The sequence below is a fragment of the Phoenix dactylifera genome, chromosome 2 (genome assembly GCF_051530095.1).
Source record: "Phoenix dactylifera cultivar Ajwa chromosome 2, Ajwa_hap1_PhDact_Kaust_v1.1, whole genome shotgun sequence".
Lineage (NCBI taxonomy): Eukaryota > Viridiplantae > Streptophyta > Magnoliopsida > Arecales > Arecaceae > Phoenix > Phoenix dactylifera.
Window position 1 is genome coordinate 34,261,383 of NC_143191.1, and position 21,795 is coordinate 34,283,177.

The 21,795-nt window shown below is 36.6% G+C and overlaps 2 protein-coding genes across 2 annotated transcripts; one reads left to right on the forward strand and one right to left on the reverse strand.

Annotated features, from left to right (window-relative positions):
• Positions 1–555: 555 nt before the first annotated feature.
• On the reverse strand, positions 556–11,672 carry LOC148714763 (protease Do-like 9). Its single transcript, XM_088716115.1, has 9 exons — positions 10,868–11,672; positions 6,845–7,044; positions 6,469–6,649; positions 4,898–5,089; positions 3,060–3,292; positions 1,888–1,989; positions 1,678–1,728; positions 1,360–1,464; positions 556–1,017 (listed from the first exon to the last, which is right to left on the reverse strand). Exons 1-9 carry the CDS (start codon positions 11,451–11,453, stop codon positions 919–921), a joined length of 1,749 nt encoding a protein of 582 aa, XP_088572241.1. The 5' UTR covers positions 11,454–11,672; the 3' UTR covers positions 556–918.
• Positions 11,673–15,441: 3,769 nt separating this feature from the next.
• LOC148714764 (uncharacterized) lies at positions 15,442–16,582 on the forward strand. Its single transcript, XM_088716116.1, has 2 exons — positions 15,442–16,292; positions 16,400–16,582. Exons 1-2 carry the CDS (start codon positions 15,689–15,691, stop codon positions 16,432–16,434), a joined length of 639 nt encoding a protein of 212 aa, XP_088572242.1. The 5' UTR covers positions 15,442–15,688; the 3' UTR covers positions 16,435–16,582.
• The last annotated feature ends 5,213 nt before the right edge of the window (positions 16,583–21,795 follow it).

Sequence of the window (21,795 nt, forward strand, 5' to 3'; positions counted from 1 at the left end):
ATTATGTGACTCACTCTTCTTTCCCAGTTCTGGACCTTTTCCCTCCCAGTGAATCCTCCTTCAGTCCCGTCCTTGCGACCACGTTTACAACGGTAAGTCGCTGCTTCTCTTAGATGACAGAACTTTGAGCTTATTTAACAGGCAACGGGCACTGAGCTATTTCATTCTATGGAAAACAGCCTCTAAAGAGAGTTTTTGTTCCTACCTGCTTAGATGAAAGCTTAGATGAAAATTACAAATGGCTTCAGCCATCAGCAGGTAGCCGGGAGCTTGGCCCCTAGGAGCAAATTTGGAGATAGAAACCACAAGCAAGCACAGGACCAAGCGCGGTGTACAGCCTCTCGATCTCAAGTAAATCGCCACATGTGCCAGGCAGCCATGAGGCGTACATGACATCGGGCTCAGGGACTGCAATTCCCTATGAGGACTTGATATCAGGGAGATCCTGGCCCGTGGATCATTCATGGATGCAATTCCGAAATTGATGCATAGTACGCACATCTTCTACGTGACCTGATAAATAAACGCTGGCCGACAGGGCCCGGAACTAATAAGTTTAAAACAAAATCAATAACTTCATTCCATGGAACTCTAGTCTCTTAATCTTTATCTCTTGGGATCACAACCAAAATCCCTACTGAGATAATTCACTTCTTATAAAAGTACTCACCACTGTCTGAACTGCATGGAATAACGTAGCATGACATCACAAAATATCCTAGCTTATAACTTGTCGAGAATATAATTGTTACACTATACTCATGCCTAGAATAGACAGGCGAGCCTCCGATATCTGTGAAATACGGTTCAACTTCTTGTCAGCATCTTACCAACTGATACTAAGCTTACTTGGGACTTTCTTCCAAGCGAAACATGGAAAAGCCCGCAGGATGCTTTCATCTCCATGGTGCTTCCTCTTCATGCCTTCAAATCATCGGACACTGCCGAGGGTATACAATGTGTGAGGAGGATGTCCTTTGTAGCGGCCTTTGCAGTCTTTGTCTGGAGCACTACAATCTGTTGGCAGAACAGAGAAATTGTTAGTAGTCTTCTCCCAACAGGTATGAATCTTGTAAGGGTTTATAAGACGAGTTTCGTTCGCATTTTCTTTGACAAGAAGAAAGGTTCAAAAACCAAAGTAACATGTAGGACGTAAGAAAGAACTCAACAGCATTCCTTTTTCCCTATTGCCATGAAAGCTTTTCACCATCCTACAAGACTCTACCACAAGTTATTTGGCAAGAACATGTGAACTGAATCCATCAAATTCCTCAAAATGATAACTGGCATTGACAAAGTTATTGCAGGGAGGGAGGGAGGGAGGGGGGAAGAGAGAGAGAGAGAGAGAGAGAGAGAGACCTGTTGGTACTCTAAATCAAACTGCAAAAACTCCTCATCACAGTTCTCTACCATGGTTGCCAAGCTTTTCAGATTCTTGACTGGTTTACCATTGAAAGCGAGTACCTGTTAAGTATGGGCCAAAGTAGTCAGGACCTAACAATTGTAAAAGAACTACCAATATATGCAGAACCATTAACTAAAATAAGGATCAGCTAGAGAAGATCTCATCGATATTAATTTAAAAAAAAAGGACTCATGCAGACATTATTCCACAACCTCAAGAAATCAGAGAGTATATACTAATGTCAGGTTTTTTTTTCTCTCAGAAATTATCACCTGAGTGTTGACAATATCTTCATAGCCAATATTAATATCTGCCACAAGCACCTGTAAAGTTCAGAAGGAACAACTATGTCACTATCCGGACTGCAGGATTTAGGAACCAAGCTATCAAAGCAAAAAAAAGTATATATGTGAATATAAATTGCCCAAGAGTGAACTAGATTCTGCCGAGGAAAATAAATAACATAGAAAGAAATTATAAACCTGAGAAACCACCACTAGTTGCTCATCATGTGATTGCGCCATTGCATGTAAATGTTTTTCCAACAGTTTAACGGGTGCATCATATTCATATTCCTTTCCATACTGAAGAATAAATAATTTCAGTAAGTATAACAAAAGGCTGCATTTTGGGAGCATTAACTCATTGAAGATATCACTGTCAAGAAGTGCTAAAAGATAACCAATGCATGCGTCTAGGACAGAAACCAATACATGATAATGCATAGAAGTGCTACAGGAAACCAATATATGATTTTTTGATCCCTCTTATATCAGGTAAGATGAGCATTTATAAGTTTAATCCTACTAACAATAATCTCCAGTTTATTGAAAAAAAAATCCTCCATCATTCCCCAGCTTTTCATAATTTTTTTCAATGCTGAAATAATGGAAAAAGAACATCCATGCACTTCTGGTGACTTTCTATGATTTTTTTTTGGGAATATTCAACAAATTACTAAAATTTTAAGAACATCTATTAGTAGAAGTATTTCAAATATTCTTTAATCTCTCTCTTCTTTATTGTTTCACATTTTAGTCTACCTCAAAAATTTTATGACGTTTCGCCTTAACAAATAACTCTGATTTATTACTATCAACACAATTAACATCTGAATAATCCTAGGGCTGAAAGAAGTCAACAGAAGCAGTAACACACGTTATTATAGCTATTTGGGCAACTCATTATATGTCATAAATAATTATGGACAAGCAATGCAAATGGTCAAGCTGATGTATTCTTAAGTAGAAACTACACATGTTTCTGAAAATCGCTGCTGAAATTTTAGAAGAGGGTTAAGAGATACAACTGCTAAACTGCTAGAGTAAACTATCTATTTTGGTTCCAAGTCAATGTTATCTAATTTTATTTTAACATCTTAATAACTGTTAAATATACCTTGGAGAAAAAGGGAATAAAGTAATTGAAACTTTACCAATACATAGATTGAAAAATATATATATCTATCTACAACCAAAAGGGAAAAGAAAGGACCAGTTCTTGCTAAAGGAACATGACCAGATATGTTTGGAAAAATTATAATTCAAGAAATCGTATGCAACATTGCATTGAGACACAAAATATATCTATTTATTCTGCTCATTTTTATACATGAAAAATGTAACAATATGGAAAGAAGCTATTTCTCTTGCACCTCTGAACGAAGATATGGAACGGATATTGCACTGAAGACAAAGCCTGCAATTATGTAATATGAAGGAGGTTTCCCCTTAATGTGAGCTGGAATGAGCCTCTTGTGAGTTGCAAGTTTTATGTTAAACTCATAAACTTTCTTTTCACGTAAAACTTTAACCACAGCATTCTCCCCAGTGTACTTCTGAGATACAAGGTAACTAAAACCAATGCGTTCTCCATGCCTGAAAGGAACTAAAGATCACCACAAAAACCAGTAAGTACAACATATAGGTAAGAATGAGATAGTTTTTGAGATAAGTCACTGTACTGTCATTCTCCTTTATGTTTAGCAATTAATTTGCATGCCCAGAACGAAAAATAAAAGCTCAGAATCATCACCAAGTGTTCTGCTAATCAGGAATACAAGATGCCCCATGATTTATTTTGAGAAAAAAGGTGGATATTGTTACATGTTTGGGAGAGAGGTGCCAGTGATGGGCAAATTGCCCTTAAAAAAGTTCAAATATGGAGGCTTACATCTAACAAAGTCAATGTAACAATGCAGCAAGGTCAATTGAATATAGTCTATAATTAGTCATTAAAAAGTTCAAACACTAAGGCTTATGTCTAATGCAGATAATGAAAACTCTGTGTGCAAAGAAGGAATCTTGCACTTACACTTGGCATGGAGGAAGGTAGGGCACCAGATTATTCGGTTCACAATGAAGAAGACATTTATCAATTGTACATGGTAAAACTATATTTAAAAGAGCAAGCACAAATGAATAACTATGTAAAATGTATTCCTAGAAAGTGTCACATGTAAATCAAGTTATTGAAAATTGAAATAGGTGACTTGATTTTGGAACAGGGAAGGTAGACCATATTTTTAACAGATTGCTTGCAAGCTTTGTATACTTCACCATGGAACTTGGTGGAAAATGCAAGATTACTTATAACAAATTGGGCTAAAAGTTTTCTCCAGATCAAGTTGAAAGGAGAAAAAAAGATACAGTTATATTAATTTTGAATCAACCAACTCAAGTATTGCATTCCATCGCGCACACTCCAGAAAGCAACTTCCCCAGCTCTAAAGTCTGTCAACCACCGCAGAACCTAAAGCAAATGAGTAATGGACTATTTTTAAACAATCACAATCCTCATAAATTTAGATAACATTTCAAATAGACACAAGAAAAGTGTAAAAGAGATTGATCGCTCCTTTGTTTATGGATTATGGAATATAAATATAATGCAAGTCAAGACTCGGACAGAAACAGTCAACGTACTACCCAGGGTAATTTGATAATTTAAACAGTGCAGGATGATAAACTAACAGTTCTTTTCCAACAGATGCAGTCATCAGGATTCTAAGTAATACTTTTTTTTTAAATACACACATGCAGGCAAGCATGTATGCACAACTGCACACATACATATGTACCCACATTTGTGGGCTCACAAGAGGATACACGGAAAGAGGGGGAGATAACAAGTGAAGAAAAAAGAAAGTGCAGCATCAAATCCCTTTATTATACTCTTTTCAGATAGAAAAAATTTTATTATGTGAAATTAGCATGCCTCCATCACCAGTACCTGATACACACTAATATATGGGTGCAAAGTTGAATTGCCATCTGAATTGCCATCACCTTGTTAGCTAGCAACAATGATATTCAGAGAAACGAGCAAGGAGTTATTATCCTTGAAACCACACATGAAGAATATTGCATGTCAAAGATCACAGATTTCCCCGTTGAGAGCAAATCAAGTGGGGGGGAAAAACATTAAATAGAAAATTCAAATATATTATTTGAACTGAAATGCTATTTTAATTCAGCATGAAGTTGCAATTACCAGTTCCATCATTAGCAATATCAACACCATCAAAGCTGAGGATAATATCAGATGGTTTAATAAACTCAGATTCCGGTGCAGTAGGCTCTACTCTCCTTACACGCACACCCTTCTGGTCAGGTGTCATTCCCATTGCTTTCCGCAAATCAGGATTTTCCATTTTCTGCCACTCAATCCCAAGTATAGGGAATCCTGTCATAGGGATAAAATTATGTAAGCAAAATGAATGTCTGCCGAGAACTCCAGGTGATCAAAAGAAAGAGAAAGGGGAAAGTAACAGCCTGGATGTCTGGTGCAGGTGTTGGAACAAAGTGACACATTCTCATCTTCATGTCAAGTTGTGAATACACTCTAAGTAATATTGAAGGAAGATGGACACAAAATATGAACATATAGTAAAGCTGGAATCTTGGTTTAGGAAAGTCAAAATAAAAATAATCCACTAAAAGGATCCACAACATAGGATACAACTGCAATAGGCCATGGCAACTTATATATAACGTGTATACTGTATAGTATATGTCAACATATTATGTATATGTATTTAAAGTTCGGATATATATAACTTCATAGACCAGATAAAGCAATGCTGTATTTAATTCTACCTAAAGAAGCATGTTTGCTGCGCATAACTCAGTGGACTAGACATCAGGAAGTGATCAAGTACGAGGATAAAAGTAGCAAAAAGAAACTACCAATTGGTCAAATTGCGCTTCATAAATTCATTAACAATTGAATCATTAGGTATTTGAATAGCAAAATGGAACAGAATCATTGATCTAAATGCAAGTAGGAGGATCAAAGAGAACAACCATGCTGGAGAGAGCAATCAAGTCAAACAACCACAGCAACAGAATTGCATGCTAGATTGTTTTTAAAAGGGGGCATCGGACAAATATGCAACCTCATGATCATATAGAAGATAGCAGCTGTCTGACCTTTTTCATGGGCATCATTTTTAAGGAATTCCAGCTGAGCTTGTATATCGCATTATCCATGCAGATACACTATAAAGGGTATGAAAGTCTAGGAAGGTTTACTTTTATACCTTAAAAGGATGACTATAAATCTAGGTTTTCATCAATTACATCTCACAGATAGGCCAACGAAGCAAGCACAGTAATAATCTCTGTTCCAAGATAAAAAGAAAATAAACGCTGATCTATAAGGACACAGGGCTTGGAGTACATGAAGGCATGAAGACAGCCACATATGACAGTACTTATCAGCAATCAATGATATAATCTCCCATTGCATGTTTTTGGAGCCATTACAAGCATAGGTGGACAACTCCTAGGGATTCAACACAATCTAGGCCCAAGTTGCAAGTCTCCAAAGGTTCAAATAGTACAGCAATATAAATAAATAACTAAAGAGAACAACAGCCAATATATAATAAAATCAGATATAACACAAGCATTCTATGAACATGCAATATGTCCACATGCACCTGATACATCAATATGCAACCCAATATATACAGTACATCTAGCATAAGTACAAAGTGTATGAAGTAAATAAGAGTCGTAACAGAATTGGTGAAAATTTATGGTCTTTGTTGGAGCATATACCTGTATATTCTCCTGACTTCTCATAATCATGTATAAAGTGCAAGATAACAGGTGTTGGTATCACATAGCCTATATTTTCCACATCTTCATGTTTAAGGGACTGAAATGCAATACCAACACATTTGCCCTTATCATTAAAAGCAGGACCACCAGAATTGCCTGAGTTTATTGCTGCATCTATCTGTCAATAACAAACTAGATGTGATAAATAGGTAACAAAAAGGCCAGCTTAAGACATCAAAGATAATGATCATATAGGAGCATTTCACATTGTAGAGCAGACTAAGAGAAAACAGAACTACGAGAAATGTTACTCATAATGTAAAGAAACTTGATTGACAAAACATAAGGAGAGGATTGATTTTAGTTCCCGAACCTGCAGGCCTAAGAGCTCTGTGGAACCATGGACATATGATAGTATCTCCATACGTGACACGACACCACTTGTCACAGAAATTGTGTCTCCTCCAATTGGGTAACCAACAACAGTAACAGCATCCTGAAGGGCAGGTAGAGACCCAAACTCCACTGGAGAAACACCCTCCCAAAATTCATCATCACTAACAGTCAACAAGGCTGGGTCAGAACATAAGTAAGCAGTTAGCATAAGCTGACAAACTTGGAACCCACATGATAGAACACAAAAATTACAGAGCTGATATGATATGATAGCTTCTTATGGACCATTACATAGTCACATGCATGTACTGAAGTGGTTATAGAATGCTGGCCATCTGCCAGCATGGTCCATTTAACCATTTCATTAGTCAGTTATTACAAAAATTTTTTTTTGAGAGCACAACAAAGGAGCAAATTTCAAAATGAATGAGTTACATGTTTAAGACAGTTTGATTTTAAGATTACTTCATGGGGAACAAGGATAAGAATGCTGACAGTTGACAACCCAACTCCTATTTGATTCGCTCTTCCTACTAAATAATATCATATAAGTTACATGTACTGCTAAATTGAAGCAATATTCGCACATGGTAAGAGAAGCATTTCTTGCTTCAACATGCAAACATATGTAATAGGATGCATGCCTCGTAATTGTACTGAATATAGTTTACAAAATAAAGTTCAAGAATTATATATTACATATGCCTATTGAACATACGCTATGAAAATTAATCAAGCAATATTGAGATTAAAAGTGAGTCTTGAGAAGGCAGAGTTGTTTGAGTACTTTCTATGATTTTGGCACCATTACTACAAGCTAAACAGATATACTTGTGGGCATGTCTGGTCACATTAATTCAGTTATCTAGTTAGGGATTCAATGTTAGACATGTCTAGTCACATTATTTCAGTTATTTAGTCAGAACAAGGCAGTAAACGGGCTAACTTGATGTGTGAATTCTGTGTTTGAAATCCAGGGGCCTCGGTAAAGGACCAGGCATAATGAAGAGAAAAAGCATCACTAATAAAAAGCTTATGAACAAGATCTTCACAACAAATAGTCACAAAAGAGAAAGCAGAAATAGTTAAAATTAAGAGCTTATGAATGTGTTGTTGCAACCAAAAGCAATGACAATTCAGTTCAAACAAATATGAATGCAAGAAAAGCTTGATATCTTAACCAACTTTTACATGCTACAACAATAGTGGAGAGCTCGGTGATTGAGGGTTGAGGTCAGCCAAAGTGAAACTTAGGGATTTTTTTTCACTCATAAATTAATTATTTGCAAAAGTCCAACTATTAGCTATGCCAACATGACTCCCAAAGCAGCTGGAGCAATTGTCCAGTTTTACATCTTTCTAGACATTTTCCAACACCTCCTATAACAAAGAGAATATGATAATCCACCTTAGGCATTATTAGGCCTTATTTTAGGATTATTTATCAGTAAGATTAGTATTAGAGTTATTTTTAATTAAAAAAAACACATTAATAGTCCATAAAAGCTAGAAAGAGTTAAAAACTTATTACTGAGTTGCGATGAGCTTTGGAACATTAACTGAATTTCATCCACAAACCATTGCATCTACAGAGTTTCACAGCCTACTCATTCACTCGCCCCTTTATCCTATTCTCTCACCCCTTAATTTCTCTTATACTCTTTAATCTTTTTTTTGCAGTAAAAGTTATCAAAGCTCAAAGCATTTTGCATTGATGCATACCTAATGTGTGCATATGGATGTGGAAATGCAATATGGCACTTGATAGTTATAGAAGGTATGTGAGAGTTATAGAACAAACTGTTGGCACAGCATCAGTCAAATTCCTAATTTATAACCTTTTTGGTATGATGACCATTACGAAAAAATTGTGCATGCCATTAGAATAGTCTTCACATAACAAGATCCAAAAACTCGGCCTTGATGTCGGTATAGATCAAGCCTGCCATGTTTCAGTTTCAATGGTTTCATCTTGAGTGTCGAAGTTTCAGCCAAAAAATTATGAAAGAACAGGAATCCTAGAAGAATAAAATAATCAAGGAAACATATCGTGTATTTTTTGAGTATATTGTACCATTCATAGTATTCTGTTTTATGAGTTCAGTACTTACAAGCTAAAACCTTATGACTAACGATTCGAGAGAACCTTTAGAGCACCTATAAAATTATTGAAAAGTTATGTCACAATCAATTGTTTGAATAACATTTTAATTATTTAAACACCTAACAAAATATAAAGATGAAATGTGATTACATATTGTTCATAAATATTAACGATATATATTATTAAAATCATGTCAAGTACCAGATAGCAAAATATGATCTATATAATTGGAAAATAAAACTATAATTAGATATACCAGATTATATGCTTCTAAGATTTGATCTAACATCTAACATATCCTAGCATAAATCTTCTAAATATACTATTTTAGGGGATCTATGAAAAGCATATACCTCTTCCTCCTCTTTGCCATTCAACCTCTCTTAGAAACCAAAAAAATAGTTGTCTTCATCTAGGAAAAGCTACTTTCCCTTGAATGCCTTAATACTAAATTTTAAAGTATTTCCGATTTTCTAAAAAAGGTTAAAAAATCCATTTTTAAACTATATACTTCTTAGAGGCCTGTTTGGATGCCTGCACAAGCTATTCCATGAATATAAATACTCCGACCTGACTTGAGGAGAGGCATCACATTGAGGAAAAAAGAAACTCGTGCATCCTAAAAGCCACCGAGCATAATATCGTAAATAAATAGGGATTATGTATATGCTTTAAAAGGTACTTTACAACATCCCTGATTTTTTAGGTTTGCCCATCCCTTAATCAGCCCAACAATAGAAATTCTCATTCCTCACACCCTTTACCTTCTCATGGCCACCTATTTATTAGGTCATTCCTATGAAGACCTTATTTGAGCAGACAGATGGGCCCTAGATGTCATATTTGTCATCTATGAGTGAGCATCTTTTTCAACTAAAGCAAGGGTTACAAAAAGAACCAAAGATTAAGACTATATAGCCAATGTATTTAAAAAATTAAAAAATGACCCATTATGAACCAAACCAATGCTTACAAAACATTTGTGATAATTTTAGGTTGATTTTCTAAAGAATAGCTAAAACTAAGTTCTGGGGTTTAGTTTCGGCTGTGTTCTGATCAATATCAAACCATTTCAGCAACAACTCCAGAACTGTGTCAGCCAATCCAAGGACTTCTTTGATTATGTCTTGAGACATGTCACTGCTATTGCTTCTTTTGTATAACCAACTCAAAAAAACAAAATTCCACAGCAAGTTGGCACCATGAGCGCCCAATATTCCCTTTTGTAACCATTGTCATGATCACCACTGTCATCTCTAGAAGTAGGCGAACCCTTTGTGTGACTTCATAGAAGTATAGCTCTCCTCGTTATACAAGTGAAATTCATATTCAACATTTAAGAAATCTAATTTAGACTACAAAATTAAAACTTTAGACCTTTCCCATAGCAATGCACGTGACAACTAGGCAATATGTTAAGTGCATCACAGAAGTCATACCTAGAGATATCACAACTAATGCACAGATTCAATGCTAGTCTCCTATACCAAGTACCTAGGTGGCTCAAGGTGGATCTTCTGCGTCAACAAAGTCCAGTTATTTTGGTTGGCTACAATCCTTTATCATGAAACCACGGAGAAATCCCCAGCATACAAATTGCTGAAACTGAAACTGTTGCAATCATGGACTTTAAAGATCACCTGAATAACTGATTAATATGTAATAAACCAAAATGGTCTTTTAATCAACTGTAGTACCTTGTACGTACCTCTAAGCAAGTGTTCGCGCCCCTATGGTTACACTACAACCTAAAATGAAAAAAATATAATAAAAGAAGCTCCAAGTGCCATTGCAGTGCACGTATTTTATCTATTGTTTCACGTCAAGACCAAAAATTCATGATAACTTTGAAACCCAAACAATGTCACGAATCAAAATCCAGCATTCAATCTTTACCGATATCGCACTCAGTCCCGATGGCCAGCACACTCGCCACGTACTTGGTGTCTGACCCACGCTTCTTGAGCTTGACCTGGGTGTGGTGCTCGACCGAGTGGGCATTGGTCAGCACCCGCCTCCCGCCGATGATGAACCCACTGCTGCTCGAGCTATACTGCCGTTTCCGCTGCCATGGGAGCGAAAAATTCGGCTCCGTATGCACGCAGAAAACCTTCACAACAGCATCCATCGAGGGCACGACCTTCACCACCTGGTCCCACCTCGGCGCAGGCGGCTCCACAGCCACCATGGCGAGGTTGTGCCGGAGAGGGTCGTTGTACTCTCCGATGCTTGCGACCACCTGGGAGCCCCTCCAGATAGGGGAAGAAGACCCCTTCTCGGCGACGACCTCTTTGGAAGTGTTCCGGCGTTGGACCTTGCGGGGCCGGCCCCTGCCGCGCTGGGGGATGGGCCGCTCCTCGGGTGGCTCGGCCTCGTCGAGGGCGGATGTGGAGGGGGCACCGGCGTTGGGCATCTGGAGGTCCATGGTCTCGGCGACGGGCTTCTTGCGCTTGCGGCCCCTCTTCCGCTTGGATTGCTCCATGGATGGAGTTTGGGTTTGCTCCGGGGAAGGAGAAGCCCTAAACGGAAGGGGACAAACCAGAGATGGATTTGAGGAGGGTTTGGAACTTTGGATGGGAGAAAAGCGATTCGGAGGAGGGAGAATACGAGGGGAGACGGGGATTGGGGGCAGAAAGGGTATGGGGTCTTTTAATTTCCCCCTGGGTTGGTAGAAGGGTAAACGGGCGGGCGCCCGACGGAACTAGACGGGGAAAGGAAAGAGCTTCAAAGCGTTATAACACCAACTTATAACCACTCTCACTCCCCCATTCCTATTTTCGCATCTTTCATTTTTTTATTTTAAGAAATAAAACATTTTTTAATTTTACTTTATTTTAAAGTTGGGTGGTCGATATATTTAGTATATTCAATTATTTTTTAAAATAAATACAATAATGATGGTCAAGATGATGGCAATAAAAAAATGATATCAGTCGTAGCAGCAATGATACAATATAGCAATATAGCGACAGGTATAAAATGGTGGCAGCGATACCAATGATGATGGAGGTTTTGACAATGTGATGATAGCGGTGATCATGATGATGGTTATTTGGCAAAAATGGTATCAGATACTGTAGTAGTATTAATGGTATGACAAAAATAGAAAAATGAGGGTGATGATGATGATAGAACAGTGGTGATGGTGGTAGCTATGGCGGTAGTGAAAATGACAATGACAAAAGTGGCAGCAATGATAGTAGTAGTAAGTTTCTTATCTTTAAAAATATTGAATGAGATTTTCTTATTTTTATTTTTTATAAATAACAAAAATGACTCTTAAAAAATAGAAAATAAAAACATCAGCACCGAATATATTTTTTGTCTCATTTTTTGAGATTTTATTCAAAAATTAAAAAAAATAAGAAATAAAAACAATGCCTTCATCTTCCATCAGGAAAAACATGCGATCTCTAAAAAAAATATAAAAATTCAAAAAATAAATAAATAAAACTTTGGGCTTTATTAAAAAAAAATGAAAAACAAAGAGCTAAAATTGTATTGTTTCTCCTAAAATTACCTTTTATTTTTCTTCTTGTAAGAACACTTTATGCATAGTGTTATCAAACTTTTCTGAAAAGCGTTATTAGCTTTAAAAGTGTTATTCTTCTAAAAAAACACTTTACTATGCTTCTCCTTTTCCTACCCAAAGCAAGAGAAACATGCCCCAAACATGTCATTATCAGTGCTTTTGAAGAAGTAACACTTGTTACCCAGGGAAAAAAATCTTGGAGGGGAAATTGGGCCTTTTAAACTTGGAAGCCATAATCTTTTGCAGCATCAAAATGCCCCATCAATTAATGAATTATGTTATATTCGATTATATTCCTTCGTGATATTTTAGGTTTCTATCTAAAGTATTTGGATGGTCCTGCTAGAATAGACGGAGAGGTCTAAAGATATTTTGGACAAAAAATATAACATGAAATAGAAAAGGAATATTTTAAAAAATTATTGGAGCATCAAAATGCCAGTCCAATTAGTGAATTATATATTACACCTTCGTATTCTAGGTTGGCAACAGAACAATCACACCTTCTCGTTTGTATCACATCAATTATGGCAGTTGACATGAACCTCCCTTAGCCATAGCTAGATGAATTTTTTATAGGCAAATAATAAGTGCCTTACAGAATTACTCTTAGATCTCGTTTGGTTCGCGGAAAGTATTTTTCTTCCTATGAATATGATTCATAGGAAGCAGAATTCTAGAAAGAGAATGCCTAGAAAAATACTTTTGACATGTTTGGTTGATTATGGAAAAGTGACAAATTTCCAAAATGCTTATGTTTAGTTGACCATCCACTTTTCTGAAAAAGTTATGTATAATATTTATTATACCCTTAATAAAAATTAGATCTTTAATGCCTCTTAATGCTTCTTTAATGCTGAAAGACCTTTTTGAGAAAAAATAAAAATGCAGTGATTTCTGCCTCATGGGAAATACTTTCCCATTTAAATGTGGAAATCATATTTCCTTGGGAATACAACTTTCTTGTCTCTCTCATTTGAAAACTTCAACCAAACAAGAGACATCTCATTACTTTGCCGTTGACTACACTTTCCTCCTTTCTTTTCCTGCAAACCAAACGAGCCCTTGAACTTTTTTTTTTGCTGGGTAGAAAGATATAAACCGATAGCATATCAGATTTTGGACCAATCCTATCCCATTATAGTATCGATAAAGTTGGTTCGGACCAGTATGGTATGGTCGATCGGTATACACCGATACCGATTAGTATAGAAAATCATGTGTATAACATTTACGAATTTTCCTTGTATAGTTGTGGCCGTATTTTTTTCCTCTTTTTGTTGGGGGGTGGAGTACAAAGAGGAGCTGGGGGCTAAAGTGTAAGAGCTGGACAACAATATGTTGGGTTTTGACCCACATGACCACATCGTGGTCAGTTACGATTCCGTGAGAAGTGGAAGCATTATCCTTGATGGTAGGATAACATAACGGGTCTCACCCTCTGCCTAGCAAGCGAACAGAAAATTGGACTCCATCTCCTGAGTGTTCGAACAGGGGCCAAGAGGGAGATACGAACTAAGGACTTGATCATCCAGAAAACAAAGGAAGCTTTGATCGTTCAGTCTATCATGGATCCAGGTATGCTTCCTTTCAAGATTGGTTCTATTATGATCCCATTTATAGATGTTTCTGCATGTGGTATCAGAGCCTGGTTCATCCTAGAACCAGATCACTGTAAAGGGTAAAACTAGATCATGGTAAAAGGCCCATTTTTGACAGTCCATGGATGGTCCTTCCCATTTAAAAGAGGAAGAAGACGGGTCGGGCCGACCCGTCTCCTCTTCCCATTTAAAAAAAAAAAAAAGGGTTAATTTATGCTCTAACGGGTTTCGGGCATGGGTTTCGACCCGAACCCGGAATAGGTAACCCGTCTGCATATTTAAAAGGGGCATAACAGGCATAACGGGTTCGGGTGTTTGGGTTTCGATCCGAAACCCGAATTCGTTTGACCAATAAAAGAGGAATTTTCAGTTAAGCCCCTATGGAACATTTTATTTATGCATACAGCCCTTCTAGGATGTTAAAAAAGAATGAAAATGTTTCTGTTAAGTACCTGTAAAACATTCTATTTATACTGAAGTCTTAGAGGGCTGTTAAAAGATGAAAATGTTTCTTTAAGTCCCTGTTAAATATTTTATTTATACTGAAATCCTTAGAGGGCTGTTAAAAGATGAAATTGTCTCTGTTAAGACCCTGTAAAACATTTTATTTATGCTGACATCCTTCCAGGGCTATAAGAAACAAAATATTTTGATTTAGTCCCTGTAAAGCATATCACTTATTTAGAGGTCCTCAAAATATGTTAATTTAGTCCCTATAAAACATATTATTTATGCAGAGGTCCTCGTAGGGTAATGTGATAAAAAATTTTGTCATTTATTTTACATTTTAGTATACTTGATAGCATGATATGACATATGTACTGATTGTGTAGATTAGTAAAATATTAAATACATGTTTTATTTTAATTTGTCATATTATGAATTGTCAATTATGTGCAATGTCATTATTTTAATTTGATGTCTATATTATGAAATAGTTTGGTAGTTGCCAAAGTAACCCAACTAGAATGTTTAATAGACATCAAGTCATCAAATACTCTAATCCCAGGTATTAAGATAATGACTTTGCAAATTATGACTTACAGTTTTTCAATCATGAGATATTATGGATTGGCCCAAAGGTGCACCACTTTCAAATGATTGATTTGCTGAGTTAGGATAATTAATGAGTATCCTTGATTTAATAGGTATTAGATGCTCAAAGGCAACAGACCTATTTGATTTTTGGACCTATATCATTAATTATTCCTAGGTGAATTGGGAATCACCATAATAGTAATTTAGTATTTTATGATTACTACCCAAAGGTGTATTATGGTAATACTGTTTATGTTATTCATCATTATTGCTAACTCAAAGTGTTAATGTTGTAAGCATTTTCTTATTGTTAATTTTCTTATTGCAGTATCTATTCCTGTTTCGCTTCATTCGCAAGCTTCATCTGTTACGATCTTTAATGGAACTAATTTCTCAGAGTGGAATGAACAAGTCCAGTTTCACCTAGGTGTTCTGGATCTTGATTTAGCACTCCGATCTGAGAAACCGGCTGACATTACTGATTTGAGCAGCTCGGAAGAAAGGTCTTTTTATAAGACTTGGGAAAGATCGAACAGATTGAGCATTATGTTTATGCGGATGAGTATAGCGAACAATATCAAGTCAACGCTTCCTGAATGTGACAGTGCTCAAGCATTATTGAAAACTGTGGAAGAACGTTTCCGATCTGCTGATAAGTCTCTGGCTGGGACATTAATGGCTAAACTTACCACCATGAAATTTGATGGTACTTGTGGGATGCATGAGCATATCCTTGAAATGACAAATATAGCTGCTAAGCTGAAGGCTCTTGGGATGGATGTGAATGAATCCTTTTTAGTTCAATTTATTTTGAACTCCTTGCCTCCTCAATTTGGATCATTTCAAATTCACTATAACACTATTAAGGATAAGTGGAATGTGAATGAATTGACCAGTATGCTTGTTCAAGAGGAGACAAGACTTAAGCAACAAGGATATTATTCTGTCAATCTTGTAAGTCATGGAGCCAAGAAGAAATGGAAGAAGCCAAGAAAGGGCATGAAGAGTGGACCATCCAAGGGTAAAGAGCCTCATCATGATACCGAGGTTCATAAGAAGAAACAAAACAAAGATAGATGCCATTTCTGCAAAAAATTGGGACACTATCAGAAGGACTGCCATAAACGCAAGGCATGGTTTGAAAAGAAAGGTAAGCCTTTGGCTTATGTATGTTTTGAATCAAACCTTACCGAAGTTCCTTCTAATACTTGGTGGTTTGACTCAGGTTCTAATGTTCATGTTTCAAATACGATGCAGGGATTCCTTACAACCCAGATGCAAGATCCAAATGAGAGTTTTATCGTTTTGGGGAATGGGGTTAGAGTTCCTATAACAGCTGTTGGAACCTATCGTTTGCTTTTAAATACTGGTTGTCATTTAGATTTGCTTCAGACTCTTTATGTTCCTTCTATTTCTAGAAATTTAATTTCTGTTTCTAAACTTGATGTTGAAGGATATTTCTTTAAAATTGGGAATGCTAGTTTGCGTCTTTTCAAAGACAATCTCTTCATTGGTTCTGGTGTCTTGTGTGATGGTTTATATAAAGTAAATCTTGATAATCATTTTGCTGAAACTCTTATGACCTTGCATCGTAATATTGGAATTAAACGAAACATGATAAATGAAAGATCTTCTAACTTGTGGCATACAAGATTGGGTCATATATCCAAAGAAAGATTAGAGAGATTAGTAAAGGATGGCATTTTGTTAAACTTAGACTTTACTGATCTCGGTATGTGTGTAGACTGCATTAAGGGAAAGCAAACCAAACACACAAAGAAAGTTGCCACAAGAAGTGAAGAACTTCTTGAAATTATCCATACAGACATTTGTGGGCCTTTTGACTCTCCATCATTTGGTGGAGAGAAGTATTTTATCACCTTTATTGATGATTTTTCACGTTATGGTTATGTCTATTTGTTGCATGAAAAATCTCAGGCAGTGGATGTCCTAGAGGTATATATTACTGAGGTTGAAAGACAATTAGATAGAAAGGTGAAAATTGTCAGGTCTGATAGAGGTGGTGAATATTATGGTAGGTATGATGAAACAGGACAACACCCTGGCCCATTTGCTAAACTCTTAGAAAAGCATGGCATACGTGCTCAATACACTATGCCGGAAACGCCACAGCAGAATGGAGTAGCTGAAAGGCGTAATCGTACACTTATGGATATGGTTAGGAGTATGTTAAGTAATTTTCCGTTACCCATATCGTTGTGGATGGAAGCCCTTAAGACCGCTGTATACATATTAAACCGGGTTCCTAGTAAGGCAGTTCCAAAAACTCCTTTTGAGTTATGGACAGGAAGGAAACCGAGTTTAAGACACCTGCATGTTTGGGGTTGTCCGGCGGAGGCCAGAATTTATAATCCACATGAAAAGAAATTGGATTTTAGAACGATTAGTGGATACTTTATAGGTTATCCCGAAAAATCCAAAGGGTATAGGATTTACTGTCCTAACCATAGTACGAGAATTATAGAGACCGGTAATGTCAAATTCATTGAGAATGGTGAAACTAGTGGGAGTGATAAACCACAAAATGTGAAAATTCAAGAAGTTAGGGTGTAAGTCCCTTTACCCATGACTTCTAAGAAAATTGTTGTTCCTACAGTTGTCACACAGTTTAATAACAATAAACAACAAATTAATGATCAAACACTCCATAATGAAGTTATCACCACTGAACAAGTTGTAGAAGAACCACAAGGGATGACATTAAGGAGATCTCAAAGAGAAAGAAGATCTGCCATTCCAAATGATTATATGGTTTATCTACAAGAATTTGATTTTGATATAGGGACAAGAAAAGATCCGATTTCTTTTAAACAAGCCATAGAAAGTATTGATTCGACTAAATGGATTGATGCCATGAAAGATGAGTTAAAATCAATGGATCAGAATGAAGTCTGAGATGTCGTTGATTTGCCCGAAGGTTGTAAGACAGTTGGGTGTAAGTGGGTCTTTAAGACCAAGCTCGACTCAAAGGGTAATGTTGAACGACATAAAGCCAGACTGGTGGCCAAGGGTTTCACTCAGAAAGGAGGCATTGATTATAAAGAGACCTTTTCTCCTGTATCTAAAAAGGACTCATTTAGAATTATTATGGCTTTGGTTGCACATTATGATTTAGAGTTGCACCAAATGGATGTAAAAACTGCTTTTCTAAATGGGAGTTTAGATGAAGAAGTCTATATGGACTAGCCCGAAGGTTTCCCATTAAAGGGAAAAGAACACATGGTTTGCAAATTAAAGAAGTCAATATATGGTCTTAAACAAGCTTCCCGACAATGGTATCGCAAGTTCAATGATACCATCACTTCCTTCGGTTTTAAGGAAAACACTATTGATCGGTGTATATACCTGAAGGTCAGTGGGAGCAAGTTTATCTTTTTGGTCCTATATGTTGATGATATATTGCTTGCCAGTAGTGATCTTGGCTTATTGTATGAAACTAAGGTTTTTCTCTCAAAGAACTTTGAAATGAAAGATATGAATGAGGCAACCTACGTGATAGGCATTGAAATATTTCGTGATCGATCACGTGAATTGTTAGGGTTGTCTCAAAAGGCATATATAGACAGAGTTCTAGAGAGATTTGGTATGGAGAATTGTTCAGCCAGTGTTGTTCCAATTCAGAAAGGGGATAAATTTAGTCTCATGCAATGCCCACAGAATGAATTGGAACGTAAGCAGATGGAAAATATACCTTATGCTTCTGCAGTTGGTAGCTTGATGTACGCTCAGACCTGTACCAGACCGGACATCAGTTTTGCAGTTGGAATGCTAGGAAGATACCAAAGTAATCCAGGGATAGATCACTGGAAAGCTGCAAAGAAGGTGATGAGATACTTGCAAGGAACAAAGAATTACATGCTTACATATAGAAAGTCAGATAGCCTTGAGGTGATTGGCTATTCGGATTCAGACTTTGCTGGATGTGTGGATAGTAGAAAGTCAACGTTTGGCTATTTGTTCCTATTAGCTGGAGGAGCAATCTCATGAAAAAGTGCCAAACAGACAAGCACTGCTTCGTCCACCATGGAAGCAGAATTTGTGGCATGCTTTGAGGCCACGGTTCATAGTTTGTGGCTGCGTAACTTTATCTCGGGACTTGGGATTGTCGACTCTATTGCTAGGCCGCTGAGAATCTTTTGTGACAATACTGCAGCCGTCCATTTCTCCAGAAACGACAAATATTCTAATGGTGCTAAGCACATCGAACTTAAATATTTTGTTGTCAAGGAGGAAGTTCAGAAACAAAATGTGTCTATAGAAAATATGAGGACAGAGCTCATGATTGCAGATCCTTTGACGAAAGGTTTACAACCGAAGACTTTTAAAGAGCATGTTGAAAGAATGGGTCTTAGTTGTAATCCATGATATTTGTTGAGGATTGTATTATGTTTATTTCTTTGACACTTAGATATAATTGATTATGTTTCTGTTTTTCCTGTTCTTCAAATATATGTACATGTATGGGTTTGAATGTATGATTACAGGAATTGTCTCTGACAAAAACATAATATTTGACCATTAAAGATACTTCTCATTTATGGACTATGGTTAAATAATTTGCTAGTGTTGTAGTACTTGGAAGGAACTATGTCATTATATTGATGTGGAACCGCCTTGACTCGCATTAGTAAGTTGTTTAATTATGGTATTATGATGACCCAACTGACTATGGATTAGAATGATGCGCGCCTAATGTTTATATCATTTCTAACCAAAGTATGGTCATATGGGCCAAGTGGGAGAATGTTGGGTTTTGACCCACATGACCACATCGTGGTCAGTTACGATTCCGTGAGAAGTGGAAGCATTATCCTTGATAGTAGGATAACATAACGGGTCTCACCCTCTGCCTAGCAAGCGAACAGAAAATTGGACTCCATCTCCTGAGTGTTCGAACAGGGGCCAAGAGGGAGATACGAACTAAGGACTTGATCATCCAGAAAACAAAGGAAGCTTTGATCGTTCAGTCTATCATGGATCCAGGTATGCTTCCTTTCAAGATTGGTTCTATTATGATCCTATTTAAGATGGTTTTTATCACAATATAGAAACCTTACATATATATACATCAAGTTCTAAGAAATACCACTCCAAATCCATCAGCCTTTAAAATATGAGCAAATGTTGGATGAACCTGGTTGCCTGCAGAAGTAACGAAGCCACCGTTCAATGCTCGATTTGCCGAGAAGTCTTTTAATAAGGGCAGCAATGACCACCTACCGAGCCATAATGTCTTTTGATAAGGGAGTGTCTTCGTGCCTGCTAATAGATAAAGCATTAATCCACTCAATCACAATTAAAAAAATCACCTTGGTTTGGTACAATATTAATCTTGAGCATGTGGCATGCGATCGATTCGAAGGGGAAAAAAATGACCAAGATTTGAACTTTTTTTCAATTCAAGGAACTATAAAGGAGAGGAGGTGATTGGATGTGTTAGGAGGTGCCTGTCTCTCTCTGTATTTATATTTGAAAAGCACGATAACATCAAATGCAGCACCAAGTTGGACCCAAAGATCTTCATAAAACAATAAAGAAATATTTCAATTATATTTTGTACATCTTATATATATATATATATATATATATGTGTGTGTGTGTATACTTTGCATGGTAGAGTTTGCCCAGCAAAAAAAGTATACGACATGATGATTCGCCTCCTTCAGTTAACATAGCTCACATTATTGGTAATGTAGTTACACACCATGTTTCCATTGGAAGGTCTGGGGTATCCGGGTTTCATTTCCCTTCAGCCATCGTTTGGGTATTTAAAAGTCAAATACCGGGTAGAATTCTCCGTGTTGTTTTTGAGTTTGACTAATGTAACAAGAAGCTTTAAAAGTCTTATTCATCACCAAAACCATTCTACGGGATCCAAACATTTACCAATTAATTTTATCAAGAAAATAAAACGACTTGGCACAACCCTTTTCATTTTCATCAGTCACCACATAAATAGGATTCAAGACCCACAATGGAGATGGAGATAGTATATATCTAATAGTCTAATACAAAGATTCCATGAATTCAAGGTTTAGCGTCAATGGAGATATTATCTAACGCATCATTCCATGCTTTGAAGCTAATTCTCTAGATGGTTTGAATTAAAAGCATATTTGATCGGAGGAAGTTAGATTATGGAATAAGAATGAGAGTGAATGATTCCCATCTGAAAATACTATAGTTTTCGAAACCAAATCCCTATTCTTCTTTAATATTCAAATTTTATTTCAATTCTGATTCGGGTCACAACCAAATATATTGAAAGATATATTCATGTTGGTTTTTATTTCAATAAATTTTAATTTTGATTTCAATTCTAGCTCTGATTTAGGCCGCAGACTGAATATGCCCTAATGTAGGCCCCGTTTGGCAGAGATTTGGTAGGTCAGAAAGTATTTTCTAGCCCTCCAAAGCTGCTTTAGCTTTGTTAGAAAGCTAAAACAGCTTCTTGGAAAAAGCTCCAAAAAAACACTTTGAGCATGCATCGGAAAGCTGTTTTGATTTATATTTTTTTTTTCTTTTTGGGCCAAAATGCCCATGATAAAATATTATAATTACAGAAAAAATATCCCTTTATATTTATTAATATATAATAATAATAATAATAACTATAATATTTTATATGTTTA

Bases quoted from the DNA above. Each gene is read 5' to 3' on its own strand.
- LOC148714764 (XM_088716116.1), top strand. From the start codon at position 15,689: ATGTTTATGCGGATGAGTATAGCGAACAATATCAAGTCAACGCTTCCT. The intron at 16,293-16,399 runs GTAAGCCTTTGG...AATACGATGCAG, and splicing joins GGCATGGTTTGAAAAGAAAG to GGATTCCTTACAACCCAGAT.
- LOC148714763 (XM_088716115.1), bottom strand. From the start codon at position 11,453: ATGGAGCAATCCAAGCGGAAGAGGGGCCGCAAGCGCAAGAAGCCCGTC. The intron at 6,650-6,844 runs GTTCGGGAACTA...TGTTATTGACAG, and splicing joins CAGAGCTCTTAGGCCTGCAG to ATAGATGCAGCAATAAACTC. The intron at 3,293-4,897 runs GTAATTGCAACT...GGTGATCTTTAG, and splicing joins TATTGCTAATGATGGAACTG to TTCCTTTCAGGCATGGAGAA.